The sequence below is a fragment of the Curcuma longa genome, chromosome 13 (assembly GCF_044706935.1).
Source record: "Curcuma longa cultivar G26 ecotype Majalengka, Jawa Barat chromosome 13, ITB_CL_G26_1.1, whole genome shotgun sequence".
NCBI lineage: Eukaryota > Viridiplantae > Streptophyta > Magnoliopsida > Zingiberales > Zingiberaceae > Curcuma > Curcuma longa.
The window spans coordinates 7,202,124-7,224,844 of record NC_133873.1 but is presented as its reverse complement, the minus strand read 5'-3'; the positions used below and the strand labels follow the sequence as shown (position 1 = coordinate 7,224,844).

Here is a 22,721-nt window from a genome sequence, read left to right as displayed (position 1 = left end):
TGGAAAAAATATTGATCGGATCATGATTGAGTACTCGAATTAGGAAAAACATAGATCTCCTATGGGTATGGTTGAGTATTAATGAAGTGTCTTATCCCAAATGATAAGCATGGAGACATGTATTGTCTGAGGTTCCGAGTTTGAGTCCTCCTAGCAACATGTAACTGTTGACTGAGGTATTGTTTTAGCAATAGATTCTTATCAACATAGTGGTATTATGCCTCCAAAAAATCTCTTAGGGGGTTTTCTGATATGAGATCGTTTCGGTGGTAAGGCTGGTCACTATAAAAAGTTTATCCAATACAATTTTAGCCCCCCCAAAGCATAGCTGAGTTGGTTGCGACAGAGCAGACTTGCAAAAGAGGACAAGAGTTCGAATCTTGGCAAAGTCGAACAATACCTTCCTCCGTCGTGACCAACTGCAGTTTAGACCACAAAGGTGACAGATTCCACCTTTTTGTAAAAGAGTACTAATGCAATATATAGTTGAGTTGGTTACAACGGAGTAGAATTACAAAAATGAGCAAAGGTTCAAATTTCAATGAAACCGAGACAATGTACTCCTCCGTCATGACCAATTGCAACTTTTCGATTTACCTCCTCATCGTATAAAACTGCTGGGTAACTGATTTTTTTTTTTTTTTTTGCAGAAGAATACTGATGAAGTGGATCGAATCTTGACTGATGCAAGATTATATTTTATTTGGATGGAAAAGTATAAAACACATATAAGCTGGGTGGATTTGAATTAGAAAAAGGATTGATCAGATTATGATTAAGTACTTAGAATTGTGAAATATATAGATCTCCATACCTTTGGATATGGTTGAACACCCAATGAAGTATGATTAAATTCAACGAGGGACGTATTGTGTTTTGTGAAAGTCTACTCCATTTCAAGACCTCCTTCCTCTCCGAGCTAAAGGGATGACAAGCTAAAGGGATGACGATGTTGAGATAGCCTCTTGTCACAGGTTTGGTATGGATTCATCAGTGAACCGAACAACCTTTTCGACCAGAACTTCACTAAACCCAATCAACAATTGTCATTTTAGCCATGAACCCAACAAATGTGCATTCATTTTAGTCATGAACAAGTCTCTACTGGATGGGGATGTGTGTGCCCTCTTCGGTCGCAGTAGCATCGCCTGGGGCTGGTGACTTCCTTACCAGAGACTTGGGGAAGTCGATATCATCTTGCAGGCACCTTTGCTGTGGATGAGACAGAAGCATGCACATTTGCTTCAGCACGACGCGGGAAAAGCTCTGCCCGCTCTCGAAGATGAAGCCTTCGTATTCGCTTACATGTTCGAGGGCGTCGACTAAGGCGTCGTAAACTTTCTGGGGGCAGTTCTCTGTGCTAGGCTTGTCGTGGAGATAGATGACATCCATGGTGAAAAGTTTCTGGCTAACAGGCCATTGATGCTGCGGGCAAACTGATGATCTGCAGTAAATGAGTATCTGAAAGCAAGACGATTATACCTTAGGCATGAAGTTCAGATTCGGAGAGCTCGATAGGAAGACGATAACATTAGTGATTTAGATTTAGATGAAACAAGCTATGACAAGAAGATAAATGATTTCGTAATAGAGCAAGAGGTAAAGCAGTTGAGCCACAGATTTCAATGACAAATCCATTGAATTCTAACTAGTACCAAAGAAGAAAGAGGCATTCAAATAACTACCATTATTGACAAAAAAATGGAAATTATAATGCATATTATACGGCAAGCTATATACAAATGTAAAGCATTGAGAGATCAAATTTACCACTCTGAAGAGACGACTCTGGGCGCGGGATTTTTTGGCTTCATGGGTTGCTATGCGAAAAAGCTGTGTAATATCAGCAAGCCCATATGATGTATCTGCTGCAGTAAGGGACCAAACTGCCGGCAACAGCAAATCAACCTCATTGCTAAAATCCTTCCTAAGCTTCAAAACATAACAGCTATCAGCACTTGATGCCACTAATACAAAGAAAAAGTAAATAGTAATTGGGTCACACTTAATTGACGATGATGATAATACTACCGTGTAACTTATCCACCATTGTGTTGCATTTAACCAGGTATCACATTTAAACACCAGGCAAGAGAAGAGTTCTCAGCAATCAACTTTAATAACTGTTATTCTTCAATATAATGTAAACTATAACCTAATACAACAATCATACAATCAGCTAACAATTACCACTTAGCAACAATTGAGAAACAAAGCGACATGGTATATATGAGAAGCTGTGCTACACACTTTTTGGGTAAAATATATTTGCCTAAGTCTCACACTTGATTGTGTGCCAAGTCATATATGACTGAACTTATTGATGCTGCTTTATTGGCAAAACGTAGAAGGATATTTAATGCTTTGTCTGACGTCTTTAATAGATCAGAAGAAAACGAAGAAATAGATTATAGTGTCAAAATCCTATGACTATGTTTACTTGGAGGGAGGAAGATGGAAGAGAAAGGTCATGAGGAAGTCATGGGTGGGAGGAGGAGAGGAAGGTCATGAGTGGGAGGAGGAGGCGGTTTCAACGGAGAAGAGGTTTGCCAGGGAAAGACTGTTTTAACCCTGCACTACTGTCGTCAACACCCACCACAGTCCACTCTGCCATGGTGAGCCTACTTTGCGCACAATGACTGACCTCTCCTTCCACTACAGCATGCTCATCCCTTTCAATTTCAACCTCATCATTGATGCTGTGGAATCTTCATGATGGTCTCTGACTTGCCATAACAGTGAACTCATCAACCATAAGAATAAATAAATCAGCCCATCTTCCACTGCGATCCCCATCATGGTCTCTTGCTGAATCCAAAACACTTCCACTCAAGTCCATGACAAGATGCCTCACCTTGCTCTCCAATACTGCTTCCCAGCCAAGGAGGCATGCGGGGTGGGGCATTCACAATGGTACTTTCAGCATTAGTGTTGCTTTGGCATGCCTTTCTCTTCCCTCTGCTATGCATTCACAATTTCAACTTCAATAGACTATCCATCAGATCTATTCCATTGTGTAGTTCCTCGAAATCAACAGTGGAAACCCAATTCCTTATGATCCATTCTGTCATGCCTTCTGCAGCTTCTGCCGAAGTAGACAGGCTCTAGGAGAAGAGAACTTTGATCATCTATTCATTGTTGTATTCTGAGGTTTATCAATTGCTATGCCTTTAAAAACAATCGTTCATATAACATTATTTTTTTCTTCAAATAACTCATTATTCTGTTGTAGAGAAATATATAAATAATAGGTTCCATATCCAAATGAACAAACTAGATTGCCGATCATACTTCAATTTAGGTACTTCATTCACTATTAAGAATATTAAAAAATCTAAAACTTCTATAGATCCCAAAATCAGGTTCTGCAGTGAAGAAAAAGGCAATCCTCATGGACAAGGCTCCAGATCTATGTGGGGTTGGCCTAGGTGGGAAGGGCATATATCCATAATCCAGAAATTCAATGAGAAAATAAACAATTTTATTACTTTAAGAATTTTGTGGAAAAGACAATGAATATAGCACCAGCATACTAATCCTATGGAAGACCATAATCTCACAAGCAGTCCAAAAAAGGCAATGTCAAAAAGGTTTTTATTCTGTCTTGCTGGAAGTAATTGTTAGGTTGCAAAGAGTGCAAACATAGTCCCACATCTAAAACACATGGGAAAGATCATGGGTTTAAAAAGGATGAAAAGTATCTCCATTGATATGAGACCTTTTGAGTAAAGTCCAAGAGCAAAACCATGAGGGCTTAGGCCCAAAGTGGACAATATCATACCATTGTGGAGATACGGACATCCTTTTGGACCCAACAAGTGGTATCAGAGCGAGGTCGCTCTTCACCGGACTAACCGCCGGAAGAGCCATGATCTAGATCTAACCATATGGGAACCCTCGGAAAAAAAAAAGGAAGTAGGGGAGGCTCGGACCATGAGGGACATGGCAACCGGACCATGAGGGACATGACAGCCGGACCATGAGAAATGACAGCCGGACCATGAGAAATGATAGGGGAGCTTCCAGTGGTCCTTTATTTGAGGGGGAGATTGTTGGGTTGCAAAGAGTGCAAACATAGTCTCACATCTAAAACACATGGGAAAGATCATGGGATTAAAAAGGATGAAAAGTATCTCCATTGGTATGAGCCCTTTTGGGTAGAGCCCAAGAGCAAAACCATGAGGGCTTACGCCCAAAGTGGACAATATCATATCATTGTGGAGATACGGACATCCTTTTGGACCCAACAGTAATGTCATTACAACCAGAAATAGGAGACGGGGATTTACTTTAAGGAAACTGATAGAGACTTTACCAGTGCCTACTATTCGACAATAAAGTTTGTGATTGTCCTGTATTACAATAATTCTTCATTCCTGGGGCAACTCCTAATGCTTTTTTGAACTAGAACGAGGTATTAATAATAGGTTTGCGACTAATCTTCCAAAGAGAGGTCCACTGTCAACTTGTCAAGTGGATCAGGCTTGAACCGTGCAATGAATTACAAGAAATCATGAGCAGAAAAATATCATGAAAAAAAACACAAAAATGATCTGGAAAATGCCAAGTGACTAACCTTGAAGATCTCAAAACATAACCTTGCTCCAGTATCATGTTAGAATTTTGAACAGGTGAATTACTAAAGGCTTAATCTAGCAGTAAATAGCTCAAATGATAAATTTAGAAAAGTATCACTATGGCAAAATTTTCCGTGCTATTTCATCAGTTACTCCACTTGCCTAGCCAAAAAAAAAGGAAGTACCCAAGTTGAATCAAGCAACCATATGGAAATCAGAAGACCCTAATGAGCTAACACAACTGATAGTAAATCACATACAGAAAATGAGAGGAGAAAGCTAAGATGGTAAAGAAGGGGAGGACAAACCCAGGAGACGGACTGCGTGAGGATGGAGAGGGCGAAGCGGTGATCGGGATTCATGGTGTGCTTGGCGTGGATGAAGAGGCAGATGGCCTGCTTGATGGCGTCGAGGCGTGTGATGGAGCGCCCCTTCGCCATCTCGGTCTTGGACTCCACGTCCACGTCCACGCAGAAAAGCACGTCTTCACTGTAGTACCGGCACGGCGTCAGGGTATACCGAGGAGGGGGAGAGAGCGCGGAGGCGGAGCGAGAAGGAGCAGCAGCAGCCAGCGGCGAGGCCTCCATTCGCGTCGCCCTTGATCGCCTTCGATCGCGAGACGCTGATCCAGCGCGTAACCCTAGAAGTTCACCATCGAGTACCGGAGACAGAGGACAACCCAGCAGAGACCGGAGTCACCGGATATACGGATCTGAATCCGAAATGTTATTGGGTATTGGATCCTCTGATTGGGATCCGGATCCAATAACAGTATCAAATTTGCATATGACACCCGCCAAAGTTTCAAACTTTACCGAAATCTATCTATCGACTTATTTTTTATTTTTTTAAATTTTTTTAATAAGAAGGGTATTTTAAGAAAGAATGCTGCATTTGGAAAATATAAAACTGCCTTTGGGAAAATTTCCAAATCCAAGGGTGCCATTTGAGAAGTTATCTTTTAATATAAAAAAACATCTTTATTATTATTTATATAAAAAAAGTCTCTTTTTTAAAAAATATTAAAACAACACTCAAATATATGTTTCAATTTAACAATACTTATTACATTATTACATTAAAATATTTATAACTTTGATTAAAATCATCTAAATACTTATTACAATTTAGTCGAAGTGACTTATCTTAAGAGGTAAGTATGGAAACATGTGTTATCTGAGGTTCCAGGTTCGAGTCTTCTTAGTAACATATATTTATTGACTGAGGTGCTGTTTCGATTCAAGTCATCTTAGCAACATATATTTGTTGACTGAGGTGCTGTTTCGACAGTAGACTCTTATCAACATAGTGGTATCGGTACCTTTAAAAAATCCAACATGTATTTGTTGACTGAGGTGCTGTTTCGATTCAAGTCATCTTAGCAACATTGTATTTGTTGACTGAGGTGTTGTTTCGACAGTAGGCTCTTATCAACATAGTAGTACCGGTACCTTTAAAAAATCCAACATGTATTTATTAACTGAGGTGTTGTTTCGACAGTAGGCTCTTATCAACATAGTGGTACCGTACTTTAAAAAATCTCTTAGGGGGCTTTCTGATATGGGACCGTTTCGACGGTAGGGTCGATCACTATAAAAAATTTATCCAATACAGTTTGCCCCCGGGGCATAGTTGAGTTGGTTACGACGAGTAGACTTGCAGAAGAGGACAAGAGTTCGAATCTCGACGAAGTTGAGTAATATCCTCCTCCGTCATGACCAACTGCAGTTTCTCGGTTTACCTCTTCACATATGGTCGTGGGACTGACCGTGTGGGGCCGCTGGGGTGGCAGATTTCACCTTTTTGAAAAAAAAGATATAGCTACTACAACTTATTAAAATAAATCAATTAACTTAATCAATATTATTATATATAAAATATTATTATTAAAGTGGTAGAAATATGTTATCTCCACGTATTATACAGGATAAAATCATAAAGTCGATTCATCTTTAAAATTAGAAAAGTATTTTGAAATATTTCATAAACGGATTGTTTCACCCGAAGAATAAAGTAAATATATCAGAATATTTCTTAAACGGATATTAACTATAATAAAAGGTGGAATTTGTCACTCTATCAGTCTCACATAGTCAATCCCACAACCATCTGTGAGAAAGTAAATCGGGATGCTGCAGTTGACCACTACGAGAAAGGTTGCCTCGATTTTATTAAATTTGACTCTTGTTCACTACAACAAGTCAACCCCACAGTAACCAACTCAATCATATCTCGGGAGCAATTAAGCGGATATTAACAATTCAATATTAACAACTCTATACCCATGAGCACAAGTGTGCACACATCAATTTCAATTCCCTCAAACTTTTAAACTCATTCCTCAAGCTAAACCCTAACTTGAGCGTCGGAGTAGTATGTTAGGATTCACCCCATGCCATTCTAACTCTCTTTTTAAATACTTTTCATATTTCTTCATTTCTTTGGGTGATTATCTTTGAGGAGCGTACACATCAGCAGTTTGTTGGCAGATAGCTTGATTTTCCATGATGTATTAACCGAAACAGTTATATTAAAATATTTTTTATTAATATAATTATTTAAATTTAATTAAAATTACTTCAACTTATTACAAATACTTCAACAATCAACTCCATTGCACAACTTATGTCATTATTATTGTTAATAACTATTATGAACAATTGATCCATAACTGCAACAATAGAATTGACTCCATTTTGATTAAGTTCAACTAATTTAAATTAAATCAGTAAAAAATATTCTGATACAATAGAATTTTATATATAATAATTTTAATTAAAATAAAATAATTTTATTTTATATTATACTGTTACGATCATAATTACTATAACAATATTAAAATAAATTTTTTTCAGGATGAAAATTTATTGGCCGCTATTTTGATTTTTTTTTTAAAAGGAACATCATGAAAATAATAATAAAGGACACCTTCTTATTTTTATTCTTTTATTTACCTTGTTAGATTCAACTCATAATATAGATCAGCTTAGGTTTGACACCACACCATTATGTCGCGTGCGCGACATGAATGACACGATTATTATTGTGTCGTGCTAGGTGTGATTCAGTTTTCAGAGCATAGTTGAGTTGATTATTATAGAACAGATTTACTAAAGTGGGCAAGGGCTCGATGGATTGGTGAGGGCATGTATTTTTTTATAATGATTATAAAATAATATAAAAGAAATAAAATTAAAATAATTTAAGATGGAAAATGAATATTTTCTTTAAAAAATAAATAAAAATAACTTTAAATTATTAAAAAATCATGGGCCCCACTAAAATTGGGCCCTAGGCGAAGCTAATGGCCTCTGCCTTCCGGCACTGCCAGAGCGGCGCCGTGTGCGAGGAAGCTAATCCTACCATCCGCCGACGATGTCCGGCCGATCTACGACGCGATTCTCCACCCTCCTTCGCCGGCGACATTCCTCCGCCATCGAAGCCGAGCCAGACGCCCCCGTGAAGACGAGCTCAGGGGAATCCAGCGTCGACAGCAGCTCCGATGGGGACGTGAGCCACCGGGTCGGAGGAGGGGATGAACGAGAGGACGAGGAGGAGATGGGGCCGATGGATTCTCAGGGCAAAGAGCACGCGGAGGGAGTTGGGAGGAGCGAGGGTCACGAAAACGGCGGAGGGGTACCAGCCACGTTCTCGTACCGGGCATCGGCTCCAGCGCACCGAAGAATCAAGGAGAGCGCTCTAAGCTCCGATTCCATCTTCAAGCAGGTATGCAACCATTTGTGGATTTCTCTGCCATGAAGTCGGTGGCAGCGTCCGACAAAGTCTAAAACACAAGATGTCTCGGTTGAGTAATTTTTTTTCCTTAATTTTATAGTTGATTGCATGCAATTGAAGCATACACTGTACGAACTAATTTGTCTAGATTCTTGAGTTTGGATGACCAGCCGGTGTAGACCCGCTCTCATTTGTCTCGTTCATTACCTTCAATTTATTTATTCACTTTTTTTTTTCTCTCGAGTTGATTATCTAGCATAATTCATTATGTGTAGCTCACATGCAAGGTTTCAAAAAAAAAAAAACTAGCAGCTGATATGTTATGTTGTTGACAGTATACCGCATATGAGCTCATGTTATCAATGATTTTGCGCACAACAAGTTTACCACATTTGTACAGAACATCTCTCATGAAACATTTGATTTTTAGCAGGGAAATAATACTGTGGCTTAAGATAAAACTTGATAATTTTCAAGTCTTCATTGAGTTCACCAAATAATGAATTCAACTAAATGCCTTCCTTACAAGTATCAGTGATAGCCTGAATTCAGCCCACACAAATGTTTGAAAATTTGTTGAACTTCTCTCTAATTTTCCTTATCTGGATTTTTCATATATATACTAATTGCATTGGCCGTTTATGATAAATTTAGACGTGAACAAACTATACTGTACACGAGAGATCCCACTGCACTAGGAATTAAACTCATGACATCTAATCAATCTCATCATCAGATTGTGGAGAGAAAGCAGATGAAAGAAGTTGCTAATGGAGTACTAACAGGCTTGACATTCTGCATATTGAAGTTGCAAAGAACTTTCGCAATATATGCTTTTTGACTTAGATACAATATACCAACTTTTCTATCTCTCAAAAATCTCCATGCCAAGTATCTTCTTTGCTGCTTCCAAATCTTTCATCTCAAACTCCTTACTGTTGCACTTTGACCTTTTCTATCTCTATTCTTGCTAGTCCAAATAACAATAGATTTTAACAAAGTATTGCATGCTATATACCGGTATTTATGAACAGAAACTAATAGTAAAACATGTACTACAAGAAACAGACATGCAGTCTTCTATTGGTCTTTTGTTGGGATATATCCAGGAAATAACTTTTTAGCCAGTTCCTTGTAACATCAATTTAGGAAACTTAGTTACTCTCTTTTAGCTCATGTCAGTTATTTCAATAGCTGTAGTTGAAATGGCATGATCAAGAAATTTTGGTAACTATTACATCTTTCTTCCTTGCTGGGTAACATAAAGAATATCCAAATCCAGAGTCTGTATAACGTATTACCTATCCAGTTCAGCCTTATGATGTTTTACTTTATGGTCTGATCACTCTAATCCTCCTAGTTTACTTTTAATTTCAATATCAAAGTCAGTCCTGTTATCAGCATTCTTCAATGGGAATGAGTTGTAAATAGCCCCAACACTTATATTGCATAATTGGCATGCTTTCTCATCTTGTTAGTAAGTTGAATTGCTTTTACACTAAAATTTCTGGATCTGGACATAGGTTCTGTTACTTTCTAGCAGTTTGATGTTTTTTTTTTTTAATTTGTTATCCTTTTTGTTGTTTCATTCAAACTTCTTTCTTATGTTAGAGCCATGCTGGTCTTCTTAACCTGTGTATAGTAGTGCTGATTGCAGTCAATGGGAGGCTCATCATCGAAAACTTGATGAAGGTTGGTTCATTCTTGTTCCTTTTCCAAATTTGAACTGAAAAGTAAATTGCTCCCCTCTCCTGTCAGTCTTCGACTGGCTGTAAAATTCACAATAATGAAATAGATTGATATTTACAACTTTGATCTTGTTGTTTGTGTTCGTTTTTTTGTGTGAATACTTGCACTATCACAACCCAAATGACTCCTGACCTTAATACTGGGAGAGAATCCACTTGCCACCATGACAATTCCACTGGCATCACCACCTGTGTTGGCCATTGGTCTATGGTGATATTTACAATCACAATCTTGTTGTTTGTCTTCGTCAATTTGCTGTACAAATGCTAGCACAATGTGCAGGAGTAATATATAGATAACTTGATGTTGTTGTCTTTTGCAGTATGGTCTACTTATAAGGGCTGGGTTTTGGTTCAGTTCCAAATCATTGAGAGATTGGCCACTTGTGATGTGCTGGTAAATTTTGTATGATGCCTCTAATTCCTAGCACAATTGTGCATTCTACCTGACATATGCATGTTGCCAGCCTTACACTAGCTCTTTTTCCTCTTGGTGCGTTCTTGGTTGAAAAGCTGGCATGGAGGAAGTTTATTTCTGGACCAGTAAGTAGGTTCTTAATCTACTTATATCTTAACCATTTTTTATTGGCATCAACTACTAGATTCTTTAGAAACCAAAGTTTCTGTGGTGTAATTTTGAGCCAGGAAATCAATTCAGACAAGTCCCCATTTTATTAGCATCAACAACTGCCTGTTAGCATCAACAGCTACTGTTCACGTACAAAAGTTTGCATTGTATTATTTCCTCTAAGTTATATGGTTTACATTGCCCTACAAATTTGATTAATTATAGTAGTAGATTGCATGGAATAATCTAGATTTTCTTGTCTACGCATAGCATACTAATGTGTTTTTTGTCATGCTGTGTTATGAACTTATGACATCTTAGTTGTATTGCATGAGAACTTTTGGAGTACTGAACTTTCAGTCATTTGCACATGGCAGTATTTAATCTCCAAGACCCTTTTTATATGCTTCTATGCTCTGGTCTTTGTAGGCCACTTTCTTCACGAAGTAATAAGCAATAACAATACTATATAGATATGGATGCAAATTCTAATCGTGAAAGTCCAATGCCACACTATTTTCATCTAATTTCCTTCTTAGTAACTTGGACAATGGAGCCAACTAAGCAATAGATTACTTGGGCAGTGTGGGTTAAATTATACTTCTATATGATTCATGACCACATGATTATAGGAAAGTGAAGTTTCATCTTACATTGGAGGCTTAATATCTGCAACTTTAGAGTGTCAAACAAGGCACGCAGGTTGAAGGATGCAATTTCCATGATCGGTGGTTTAGGCATTGACAAATCCTATGCACTTGAGTTCTGATCGAGGATAAAATAATTTTTTTATATGTTTTGGTGAAAACAGGTCCATATTTGACAGTGCTCATTTGGGTGATACCACGTGGGACTTGTATAACGCATTAATAGTTTTTGACAGTGTTCATTTGCATAACATAGATACCACATGGGACTTGTATATGCAACAATAGTTTTTTTGTAGTCTAGGTCCAAGATCAGTAGCTTTGTGTATTGTAGGTTCTAATTCTTTGATGCTTCTCTCTGCTTTTCGTTGGACTTTTTAAAGTTCTTTTCTCCACTAGCTTCCATCTGGTTGTTTATTATGCATTCCTTCGCATAGTTTTGTGCCACTTATCAACTTTGATTATATGCAGCTAGTGATCACTCTTCATCTGATGATTACAACATCAGCCATTGTCTATCCGGTTTATGTAATTCTTAGGTAAGTGTTCTCTAGTCATGATGTTTCTTGTTTAGTGATTACTTAGGGTTGCAATTCATTTTCAATGGCTGCAGTATAAAGTCGATAGATCCTGATTTTCTTTTTAGGCATTCTACAATCTACACAATTCTAACTGAAATTTCTCTTGGACTACGGATAACATGCTCAAAATATAATTATCCTGATTTTCTTTTACACATATATTATCCAAACAAAACATAATCATTATATTTTTTTTAGTCATCAAATGGGTAGTCAACTGCATTATGACAATGACATTACAAATGCCATAATGCTTATGATGTAGAACAAAAATGTTAGAATAGGATTGCTCGATGCCAAAGCCTAAACGGGAGATAGATACCTGTCCCATGATTCGCCATCAAAATATTTGAATCCCACTCTGTAACCACTTGATGCAAGGAGGAAGTAACATAATAGGATTTTCTCACCAGAAAACTCTACTCAGGAGGTCCGATATTCATTAAGGCTGACAATGATGTAAAGGATAATGAAACTAACCTTTAATTATAATGGTGACTGATAGCCTTTTTACAGACATAGAAGGTATATTATGCCATGAAGGAGAAGTAGAAGTTTTTAACCTCATTTCCAGTTTTTTTGTCTCTAATTTAATTAATTCCTAATAGTTGAGTGCAAATTGGTTTGGTCAAATACATTGGGGATATTTTGCTGCGAAAGATGGATTGCATCATTTAGATGGTTTAATTTGCTACATAGGTCTTCTCTCCATTTGGATATGTTGTAAGGAGTGTTATTTTCTTAGATCCAGAATTTATTGCTAAACAACTTGAATTATTACCAAACAACTCAATTTTGAATTCAAAATTTAAAATTTGAATCTTATTCTAATCTGTGTCATCAATACTTAATAGACTACTGGTTCTCTTCTATGGGACGAAACATTCTTGAGGTTAGCTATTCCCAAAAAAGGTGTGGCAAATCTAATTTATGATAAGAATGCATGCTCAATGTTTCTTCTACACATTGAATATAATTGGCAAGCTAATCTTATTGTTGAAAATTGAAATCAAAATTTCCTGATGTTTCTTCAATATAACTTACAACCTCATGCTTCCAGTAGGTTCTGATGTATAATTCTTAAATAATGTTCAGACATATTCTTGTCTTATAAAGACATTTCATAAATACTGACTTGTTCTCTTTAGATTGTGGACAAATTTATGTTCTGGAAAAATTTCAGAAATTTGCCATTAGATTCATTGTTGTAGATTAAATAATCATATAATTCTGCCCAATTTTATTGTATGAAGTTCTCCATCAAATGCTTTTTAAGTTACTGAAGCAAATGTGTTTTCAGGTGTGATTCTGCAGTTTTATCTGGCTTCTTGTTAATGTTCATCACCAGTATTGTATGGTTGAAGCTTGTGTCTTATGCACATACAAATTATGATATACGGATGCTATCTAGATCAGTTGATAAGGTAATCTATCTTTTTTAAACTTAAAACGGCAACTAGGAAATTCAGTTGTTGAGCTATCATGATAATGCTTTTATTTTAAATTGCATCTGATTTTGAATTATGTTATCAAGTGTCAGTATCTACTTTGTTCTTGTAAAAACAATGCCTGAAACATTGAATTATGATCCTGATTGAGAACTTGATTTGAGAATGATGATGCATATTGGTGCCTTGATAGCTTTGGTTATTCTCATAAAAAACAACCGTTGATTTGGTGCACAGTTGGCATCACCAGTGTTTTTTTAGTAATACACCAAAAACATTTAGTGGGATTTTAGACATATATGGCACTATTGAGAGCTTAAGGGCGAATAATTTGATGTATACCTTATATTAGGAATTGGGTTGGTATCTGACTTCTGAAGCCTCAATTGGACCAATCAATGCTGTAGATTTATTGGATCGAGGTGCAACCTTTTTAGTTTTTCTTTCATTTGCTTCTTTTACAATGTGGATGTTTTTTTTATGAAGTCTTGCTTTTATGGGTGGTGAAGTTTGTCTAATCTGTATAGAGGCACTGTTTTATACAGTTTCTTTTCACTTCTGAAGAGGGAAAACTCAGTGATTTTCTCTTTTTTCAACTTGTAACTTCTTTTAATTGCTTGTGCGTGATGAAATTTTGGCTTGACTAGTTAACATTTTTGCTATTCTTCTGATAATTTGTCTCTTTATCTTTAGGAGGGTGTGTCTTCTAATTTTTCAAGTCTTAATGTTGAGGAAGGTGTTAGCTTGAAACAGATAGTATATTTTATGGTTGCTCCAACACTTTGCTACCAGGTATTTTTATTGGCCATTCATTAATGAATGCCGAAGAATTAATTTCCCTTTGTGGTGCAATATAATTTCAACTTTTCACGTTTCAAAATACCTTGCTTCAAGAACCGGATGCATGTGATAAAAATGCACACCCAGAAAAGGGATTCATACTAGTGATTGACTGATTCAAAAAATCTTTTCTGGTTATGGGAAGTACAAAAACAAATTCTTTTGCCTTACAAATTTCAAGCATACAAATTTCAAGCGTGTTGCATTTCCCCCCTCTCAAATTTTAGATAAACAAGTTTTCATCTTGAGAGTTGGAGTAATGGTCTCAGTTTGCAGTAAATGCTGATATCATGCAATATGAAAACATTCTGCTTTGCTTCCTAATGATGACAATACCTGCATAATTAATTAGTTTCAGCATATAGTTTAGAGTAGCTGTCCTGCTTTGGTTGATTCTTCAACGTATACAACTTAAAAGGATTTCCTTGTGCGTTTTTTCATGGATTCTACTGCTTATGATTTTCTCTTTACTTGCTTAGTTTCATTTACTTTTGCTCCTCCATCCCGGTGGAATCTTTTTGTTGAAATAATTTTTATGTTGATGTTTTATATGATTCTCATATTGTGCAGCAAAGCTACCCTCGTACCATGTCCATCAGAAAGAGTTGGGTGATGCGTCAGCTTATTAAGTGGGTGATTTGTACAGGTTTGATGGGCTTTATCATTGAACAAGTAAGTACCCATTTTATCCTGATCCAGGTTGCTAATCTTGCTATCACTTGACTTTTTTCTTTCTCTTTTGCAGTACATAAATCCACTTGTCAAGAATTCTCAACACCCCTTAAAAGTGAATTTTCTTTCTGCCATTGAGAGAGTCTTGAAGTTGTCAATTCCAAGTTTATATGTGTGGCTTTGTATGTTTTATGGATTTTTCCATCTATGGTAAGTCATTGACATTAGTTCATCTAAGTGATACTAGGAGTTGGTTTTAAGTGTCATGAAATACTACCATTTTTTGATTTCCAAGAAGAAGAGTCTAGCAAGGAACAAATCAAATTGAAGAAATGGAAAAGATGGAAAAAATTATTCTTTGTGAAAATGTTGTCATTTCATTAGGTTCCACCTGTTTTACTGTTTAATAATTGATTGAATACCAGTAAGAGAATGTCTATTTTAAGTTTTTGGCAAATTCATTCATAAAGTTGTCTTTTACAATAAAGAATATTTGTAATTATATGCACCAGAAAGTAAAAAATCAAAAGGGTACAATGGATGCTCCATTTTGATTTTTATGAAAAATGTGCCTCATGAATGTCCATTATACTTATTTTATCTGAAAAATGAACAAAGCTGGTCACTTTTGCAGGTTTGAGGTAAAATTCATTCTAATTCTCCTGTAGCTTTAAACACCTTAATTAAACAAGCAACATTTCCATGTACATCTGAATTTATCAGACTAACAGAAGTTAAACATTTTCAATGAAATTGCTCATTTTTGTTAATTTGAAACAAAACATTTCCTAACTCCATCTATGAATCAAACAATTTGGAATGTGAGCATTAGCATACATTTTCATTGAAATTAGAAATAATTTTACCTCAAACTGGTAAAAGTGAAAAGAAATTGTTCACTTTTAATTTGAAAGATCTTTACCTCAAACTGGCAGCAGTGAAATTGTTCACTTTTGAATATATCAGGATAAAGAGGGAGAGGCAACTGATGCACATATTAGAGGTGGTGGAATATGATAATAATAAAGTAGTGGCACCTTTTTGATGGTTATGAAATTAAAGAGCACCATTTTTATTTATTTATTTTCCACCAAATACTTCGACAAAAGATGAATATCAAGAACTAAAGAATTTTCTTCTTTTTTCAGGTTAAATATTCTGGCTGAGCTCCTTCGATTTGGTGATCGTGAGTTTTACAAAGATTGGTGGAATGCTAAAACAGTTGAAGAGGTAGGAGAAAGTTAAAGAGGGTCATCCTTTTTTTTTTTTCAAGTGGTTCAGTCCTTTTTAGACAATAGAAGTAAATTAGTATTGGCAATTTTTGACTGGTTTCTTCTTTTTTGTGCATGACTTTGTCGGGCTTTCACCAGTATTGGAGAATGTGGAACATGGTATATTCTTTGCTTGATCTCCCTAAGTCTATGCATGATGACTGAGAGGGACACTATTTTATATAAAATTCTTTGATCCTATGTTGGTTCTTGGTAGTTCACAATTCATGTTAGATGAGCATTGTTTTGCATTTCAAGAGTGTTAATTGCTCTTCATTTTATTGTGGCACATTTTGAGGTTTTTCTTTAAAGTCACACACATGAAGGTTCACACAATGCAAGTTTGAGATTATTGCTGTTGCCATTGCATATTCTACTTTATAGTGTGCTCTAAGAATTCTTGTTTTTGTATTGCTTTTTTTTCCCCTTCCCTTAAGTATGATTATCATAAGACTTTATAGGGAAATGTTTTCTAGATCATGCATTTTGTCTCTTACAGCCTGTCCATAAATGGATGATACGCCATGTGTACTTTCCTTGCTTGCGAAATGGCATGCCAAAGGTAATGTTTCTAGTCTTTGCTAAATATGATATCCATGCCTATTTGTTATATTTAAGCTTGTTTAACATTTAGAAATCCCGTAGAAATTTCACCAAATGCTTTTTTTTTTTTTTTTTGAATCGTTTGCTTATGCTTTTCTTATTAGTCTAATACAAGACCTGAATTTACATCATATGTTTTATAAGTTTTGGGTTTAGAGTACTAATAGGGTTTTATGGTGGTGTTTGTCTCTTCTCGCTATTGTAGGTTTAGGGTCTTTACGTTATACATATAATTATCCCTTATCATGCAATACAATATTTTCTTTCTCTAATTTTCTTACAGTATCAGAGCCCTTTAGAATTTAGATCCCCTTAGGGGGAGGCCAACCTTATGACCTCCATTCATCCAATCCATCTTCCTCTCTTGCTGTAACCTCCTGTCGATCCATCTTCATCTCTAGCTGTGATTCCCATCTCTCCATAAGAAATTTGCCTGCTCCACCTGATTTCCCTCGAACCAGTTCATGGACGTCCTCAACCTGCGTGCTACTCGTATCTGCTGCTCCAGCGAATCATTATGAACATCTACATGAGCCACCTGCGTGCTACTTGCATCTATTGCTCTAGCGAGTCTTCCATTGTGAACTTTTGCATGGGCCACCACCTCTTTGCTAGCAGCTCCAACATGTGAAAGCTTGGATCTGATTCACCATCATCAGCTCTCCTGCACACGACTCAAGGATCCCAGCAACTCACGCACGTGGAAGGACCTGGTGTTAGAATCACATCATGCTGACACCCACCATCCATTCCTAATTTTCAGAGCTCATGCCCACTAGCGATGCTGATTGGTGAAGGAATGGCTTACTTACTTGAAGCCCATACTCATATCTTTCCAAGGTTTGCATCAAATGAAGGAATGGGGTGCATACTATTCAGGTTCACATGCATTGAATTGGCTTAGGAAACACAACTAGAAAGGAATCCTTCCTTAAGTTGCTCCTCGTTCTTGTGGCCCTTGTGTCCATCTTTGTTAAGTTGCTTCTTGATATTTTCTTTTCCATATCTGCCGTAAATCTACCTCTTCCTCTTGCTAACCATGCAAATGCAACCTCTATTCTTCTTTTTTTGTGTCAAAGGGGAGTCCTTGGGCATTTGTCTTCCTTTAGCTACTTATAGCACACACTATTTTTTTTCTCATTTGGTTCCTTCTTGTAGCACATCCTATTCTATCTTATTTATGTGCTGCATATCCGCCACCTAATATCTAGTGAAGATCTCAATACAGAAAATGTCCTATACTCATTTTGCTACATTTAGCTAATGGTCAAATTTTGTTATCCAACTTTCCTCCAGGACCATTGAGAGATTCATTGCTTTTTTCCATCTATTTATTACGCATTGATGCCATTGTCGATTTAGGGAAAAATGCACTCTAAAGATTAGTTCCTGAGATCCCTCTGTATTCTGGTTTCACTTCATCCTTTGTCTCTTTATCATCTCTCTCTTTCTCAATATGTTAATTATCTATGCTCTACTTTAAAGGGGAGTGTTAAAGATATCGAGTTTTTTAGTATTGATAGGGTTATTGGTTGAGTTGGTATAGTCTCTCACATTGGTATTTCAGCTTTAGTGTTGTGTCATTTGTCTTTTATATATAGCTTCTAATGGTTGTCTTATGAATATATACAATACATCTACTTTCCCCAAATTCTTCAATATGCATCCTTAAGAAAAGTGTGCTTATCATTAGTAATATGAGCCCACCTTTGAGTAACTTTTGCCCTCCTTGTTCTCTATTACTGTTCCTTTATTTCTTTCAAGTAGTTCTTCAATGAAGAAACAGATAATAAATACTCCCTGCAATAAGGATGTTAGATTGTATTTCGTCCAGAAATGCCAGATGACAGAAATATCAAATCTACACTGTGCATGACTAACTCATACCTTGTAAAGGAATTGTAACAGAGACTGAATATATAATATTTAGAACAACATCTTCTCTTTACTATAGTGTTTTATGTTTTACGATCTGTGAATTACAAAATATTTTCTTGGGGCCTCAAGCCCTTTGCAGCTATTGGTTTTCTTATCTTTTCTTAATATTTTATTGCAGGGAGTTGCTATTTTGATTTCCTTCTTTGTTTCTGCCATATTCCATGAGGTATTCTATTTATGAACATTGCTACGTGTTGACATGTGCATTTCTGCTTTAGAAGTTGTTTCTGGATATCATGTTTTACTGTCAACTGTGGAACATCCTATCAAAGGAACGTTTCAACTTTGTGTAATGGTGAGTTGGTGACCATTTTTTCTAGTTTGTTGCAACCTTAGTTCAGGTTTTCATGATACTAGGGGTTGACAATTCATGGCATGTAGGATAGATGAAAATTGGATCGACCATGCTAAGATCAATAGGCAGAATTTGGTACTCTGAATGAGTCATCATATAGTAAGTCAAAATGGATTTGCATGTTGGTCTTTAGTTTATTTCTCTCAATAATTGTGTTTAAGCTAGCTTTCTGTTATTCTGTTAATTCTCTCACATTCCTTTTTAATCCTACTTTGTTTTTTTTTAAATGGTGATCTTAATTTTGTCTATAACTATGTGTCTCAAAGTTTCAAATTTGATTAGCTTCTTTTTTTTCCCTCACTCATTATCTGCTTCACAAAATTCATGATTATTACTGTTCCATGCGATATATTCTAACATTAGGCATCAGTTTCTGTCATCTCCTCCACCTTCCTAATCATGTTCTATAACAATTCCATGTTCACAGCTGTGCGTTGCCGTTCCGTGCCACATATTCAAGTTGTGGGCATTTTTAGGGATATTGTTGCAGGTATATGTCGGTACTATCAATCTAAACTTCTCAAACTTGCTTCACTCCTAATTGCTTTTTATAATTGTCTAGTAGTTTGGTATATCATATGTGACTAAAATAGGCATGGTTAGTTGCCCAAATTGAACGGTGGGTAAAAATCGGCACTTGCCCCTTTAGGTTCAAAGGTGAATCTCTACCCTATTAAGACGAGGAGAAAAAGAAAGAGACGAACTGTGACAGTCTCATTAGACTATATCATGATTCATGCATGGTCTGGAAGATCCTTCAATATCTTTCGATTTTCCACATCAGTTAATATTATGTGATTCAAACATGAATACTTGGCTACAAAGTGTACAAGTAACAATTATAATATTAGGCTTCATATTCTTAACGGTCCTTTTCAAAACAAAAAACCTTTTTCGATTGCCAATTAGACAGGATGGTTGACTAAGGCAATATTCAAAATCATCTTTTTGATGGTTTATTATCCGTCAATGCCTCAATTAACATTGTTGCTATGTCACATACGTCATTCCTTCTCATCAATTTCAGCAATTGGTTTGTACTAGAAGATATCTTCATACCCTATGCAAAGTTTTTTTTGGTGTAGTTGAGCATATAGCACATCGTGAGGCGTAGTCGATCAATTTGTTGGTTGACCAGGATCCAATGTGTCGAAATCCTCATTTTTGCTTTCAATTGTTTTGGATTTAGTTATCCTTTGTTCATGTAAGAAAGCATACCTTCCATCACACGGTACGGGTACTAGAGGATAACTTGTCTCAGTCATGAGTCATTACGATATAACTTATTCTATATGATATCGATATCGAACAGAAAACATCGAAGATGCTATGTTATCATTTATTCCAAAAAATTATATGCATATCATACATGTTACACGAAGATGGATCGGATCCTCATCGAGCCTGAATGCTCTGTTTGTCTCGACAGATTCCATTGGTCATCCTGACAAACTACCTCCAGAATAAATTCAGAAATACCATGGTATGCTTACTTTCAGCATAACTAATCTCTCTCTCCTTTATGATATTAGAAGAAAACCTTCATCAATTTTTTCCTTTTTTACTACTTTTTTTTTTATTGCAAAGAATGAGATGATCCAATACTGATCAACTCTTAACTATGTTACTCCGTCCAGGTCGGGAACATGATCTTTTGGTTTTTCTTCTGCATTCTCGGACAACCAATGTGTATACTCTTGTACTACCATGATGTGATGAACAGGAAGATGAAGGATTGATCACTCTACCATGTAGACCATTTTAAGATGTAAAGGATGCAAATACATCATACACTTGCCTGTCGGACCAGCTTACTGATCCGAGCTCGTTCTATAAGGTCTATCCTACAGTGAAGAAGACCACCACCTCTGGAGATCTTCGTCGAAGGGGTTACCAAAGAATTTGCATTCGCACTCTATATGTTGTGGATGAATGATTCAACTAAAAAAGGTTTGACTTTAAAATCCTCCTAAGCATGGAATCAAACTACATGCCTTTCCTAGATCCATAAACCACACAACCCATCATTTGGTTTCTCTTTCACATGGTATGTTGGATCATGAAAAGTGGAGGAGCCACACTTGCATTTCCAACTAGATAGGCGGCTGCGAACCGCCATAGTGCTTGTACTCCTCATCTTGCACATCCACAACAACAGATCACAAATCTCTACCATTTGTGTTGGTTATACATAATTCCACATCCAGAGAACAGAAACTTATTTCTACATCAGCTGTTAAGACTTTTAGGCCTCTCTCAAACTCCAAGAACCTGCAATACCAGACTTTTAGGGTTTAAGGTATATGAAGGTCCAGGTAAAGCAATCCCTCAGCTGTGGCCGGATTTACCCGGCAGGTGAACTAGTCGGGTGAAATCCGGACACCTAAATTACTAAAAAAAAGTGAGTAGTTTTGTTTTGGTTTGCTTTTGCAGTTTCAAATTAATCTGCTGTTTCCACCAGAACAAGCTTTCTCCAGGTGGTTTGCATATGCCAAGGTACCTTTCTGAACCCTTCAATTACTGAGTCAACTACTATGAGCAAACAACCACATTAGCATGTGATTTGCAAGTCAACTAAATTAAACTGACTGATCCGGTTTAGGTTTTTAAAAACACTACATGAGAGAAAGTTTGTTAATCTATTTTGCTGATCTCGCTAGTAATTAGTGACTTTATGTGGGTGTAATGTGGGCATGTAGTTCTCAGGGTATGGTTGAGTTGGTTATTACAGGACAGATTTGTTGAAGTGGATAAGGTCGAATCTTGACAAAGTCGAGACAATGTCCTCTTCCGTAATGATCAATTGCAATTTTTTGATTTATCTCTTTATAGATGGTCATGGGGTTGTTCGTGTAGAAGTTATTAGGAAACGATACTTTTGTTGAAATGTGGATATGTAAGCTCGCTTGACCTAGTCGGGATGGATTATATTTGTCTTGATTTCTAATTTGATCTGTCCCTTCAATGGACGATACCACCTCTTGATTAAAATGACTAAAAAGTCTAGGTCAATATCATTCAGTTTTTATATGTAGTAGCTTTGATAGTGATTATTTAGATTTTTTTTTTCAATGGCCAAATGAGGGTGGTCGATTTGATAATATTTATGATGGAACAAGTAGGAGAAGATGTGTTTTTTTTTTATTTATTTTTTGATATTTTAGGGAAAAAAAATGCTATTTGGACATTTTCAACAGCTATTTAATGAAAACAACATGAATAATTATAGTTATATATAAAAAAAGCGTTGGATGAGAAGAGTTGTTAAAATCTAAACTAGAAATTAAATCAGAAAAGCTTTGGACAATTATAATCATAAATATTAAAGAAAAAAATTAAATCGAAATCTGATTTTATTGGTTAAATCAATGTGTTCATTGATCAAATTACATATTTGATCTAAGAATCAACTTCCTTCGTTGTGGTAATTGTAATTTCTTAATTTACCTTTTCATATATGATCGTGCTGATCATGTGAAATCATTGAGACGATGAATTTTATCTTTTGCTGTAGAAAATTAACTTGACAAGCTAACGGGAAAGGGTGTGATGGTAAAAAATAAGATATTTTTAAATAATTAGAGTTTAAATATACAACATTTTGAATAATTAGTGATGTTAGAATGAGTTATCTCTTATTTTTTTTTTTATTTATTTGATGGATGAAATATGAAATCGGAATGTTCATCTCAAATTTAGTCTGTATAAGTTGAATACTTTATATATATGAAAAAATTT

General features: G+C 36.2%; 2 protein-coding genes across 2 annotated transcripts; one reads left to right on the top strand and one right to left on the bottom strand.

The window, feature by feature from the left end:
* Positions 1-986: 986 nt before the first annotated feature.
* On the bottom strand, positions 987-5,233 carry LOC141844343 (uncharacterized). Its single transcript, XM_074732383.1, has 3 exons — positions 4,886-5,233; positions 1,771-1,932; positions 987-1,461 (listed from the first exon to the last, which is right to left on the bottom strand). The coding sequence occupies exons 1-3, from the start codon at positions 5,162-5,164 to the stop codon at positions 1,102-1,104; spliced, it is 801 nt and encodes a 266-aa protein (XP_074588484.1). The 5' UTR covers positions 5,165-5,233; the 3' UTR covers positions 987-1,101.
* Positions 5,234-7,909: 2,676 nt separating this feature from the next.
* Positions 7,910-21,249, top strand: LOC141844051 (diacylglycerol O-acyltransferase 1-2-like). The gene is made up of 16 exons (XM_074732042.1): positions 7,910-8,303; positions 9,924-10,004; positions 10,384-10,457; positions 10,528-10,603; positions 11,747-11,814; positions 13,157-13,280; positions 13,998-14,096; positions 14,715-14,816; positions 14,890-15,026; positions 15,965-16,046; positions 16,187-16,207; positions 16,587-16,649; positions 18,747-18,794; positions 19,411-19,473; positions 20,413-20,466; positions 20,621-21,249. The coding sequence occupies exons 1-16, from the start codon at positions 7,953-7,955 to the stop codon at positions 20,720-20,722; spliced, it is 1,545 nt and encodes a 514-aa protein (XP_074588143.1). The 5' UTR covers positions 7,910-7,952; the 3' UTR covers positions 20,723-21,249.
* The last annotated feature ends 1,472 nt before the right edge of the window (positions 21,250-22,721 follow it).

What these genes read in the sequence shown, in the direction of transcription:
- LOC141844343 (XM_074732383.1), bottom strand. Translation starts at nt 5,164, where the DNA reads ATGGAGGCCTCGCCGCTGGCTGCTGCTGCTCCTTCTCGCTCCGCCTCC. An exon ending in TCACGCAGTCCGTCTCCTGG is followed by an intron (nt 1,933 to 4,885) that starts GTTTGTCCTCCC and finishes TATGTTTTGAAG; the next exon opens with CTTAGGAAGGATTTTAGCAA. An exon ending in AGAGTCGTCTCTTCAGAGTG is followed by an intron (nt 1,462 to 1,770) that starts GTAAATTTGATC and finishes TCTTGCTTTCAG; the next exon opens with ATACTCATTTACTGCAGATC.
- LOC141844051 (XM_074732042.1), top strand. Translation starts at nt 7,953, where the DNA reads ATGTCCGGCCGATCTACGACGCGATTCTCCACCCTCCTTCGCCGGCGA. An exon ending in TGGGCTTTATCATTGAACAA is followed by an intron (nt 14,817 to 14,889) that starts GTAAGTACCCAT and finishes TCTCTTTTGCAG; the next exon opens with TACATAAATCCACTTGTCAA. An exon ending in ATTGGAGAATGTGGAACATG is followed by an intron (nt 16,208 to 16,586) that starts GTATATTCTTTG and finishes TGTCTCTTACAG; the next exon opens with CCTGTCCATAAATGGATGAT.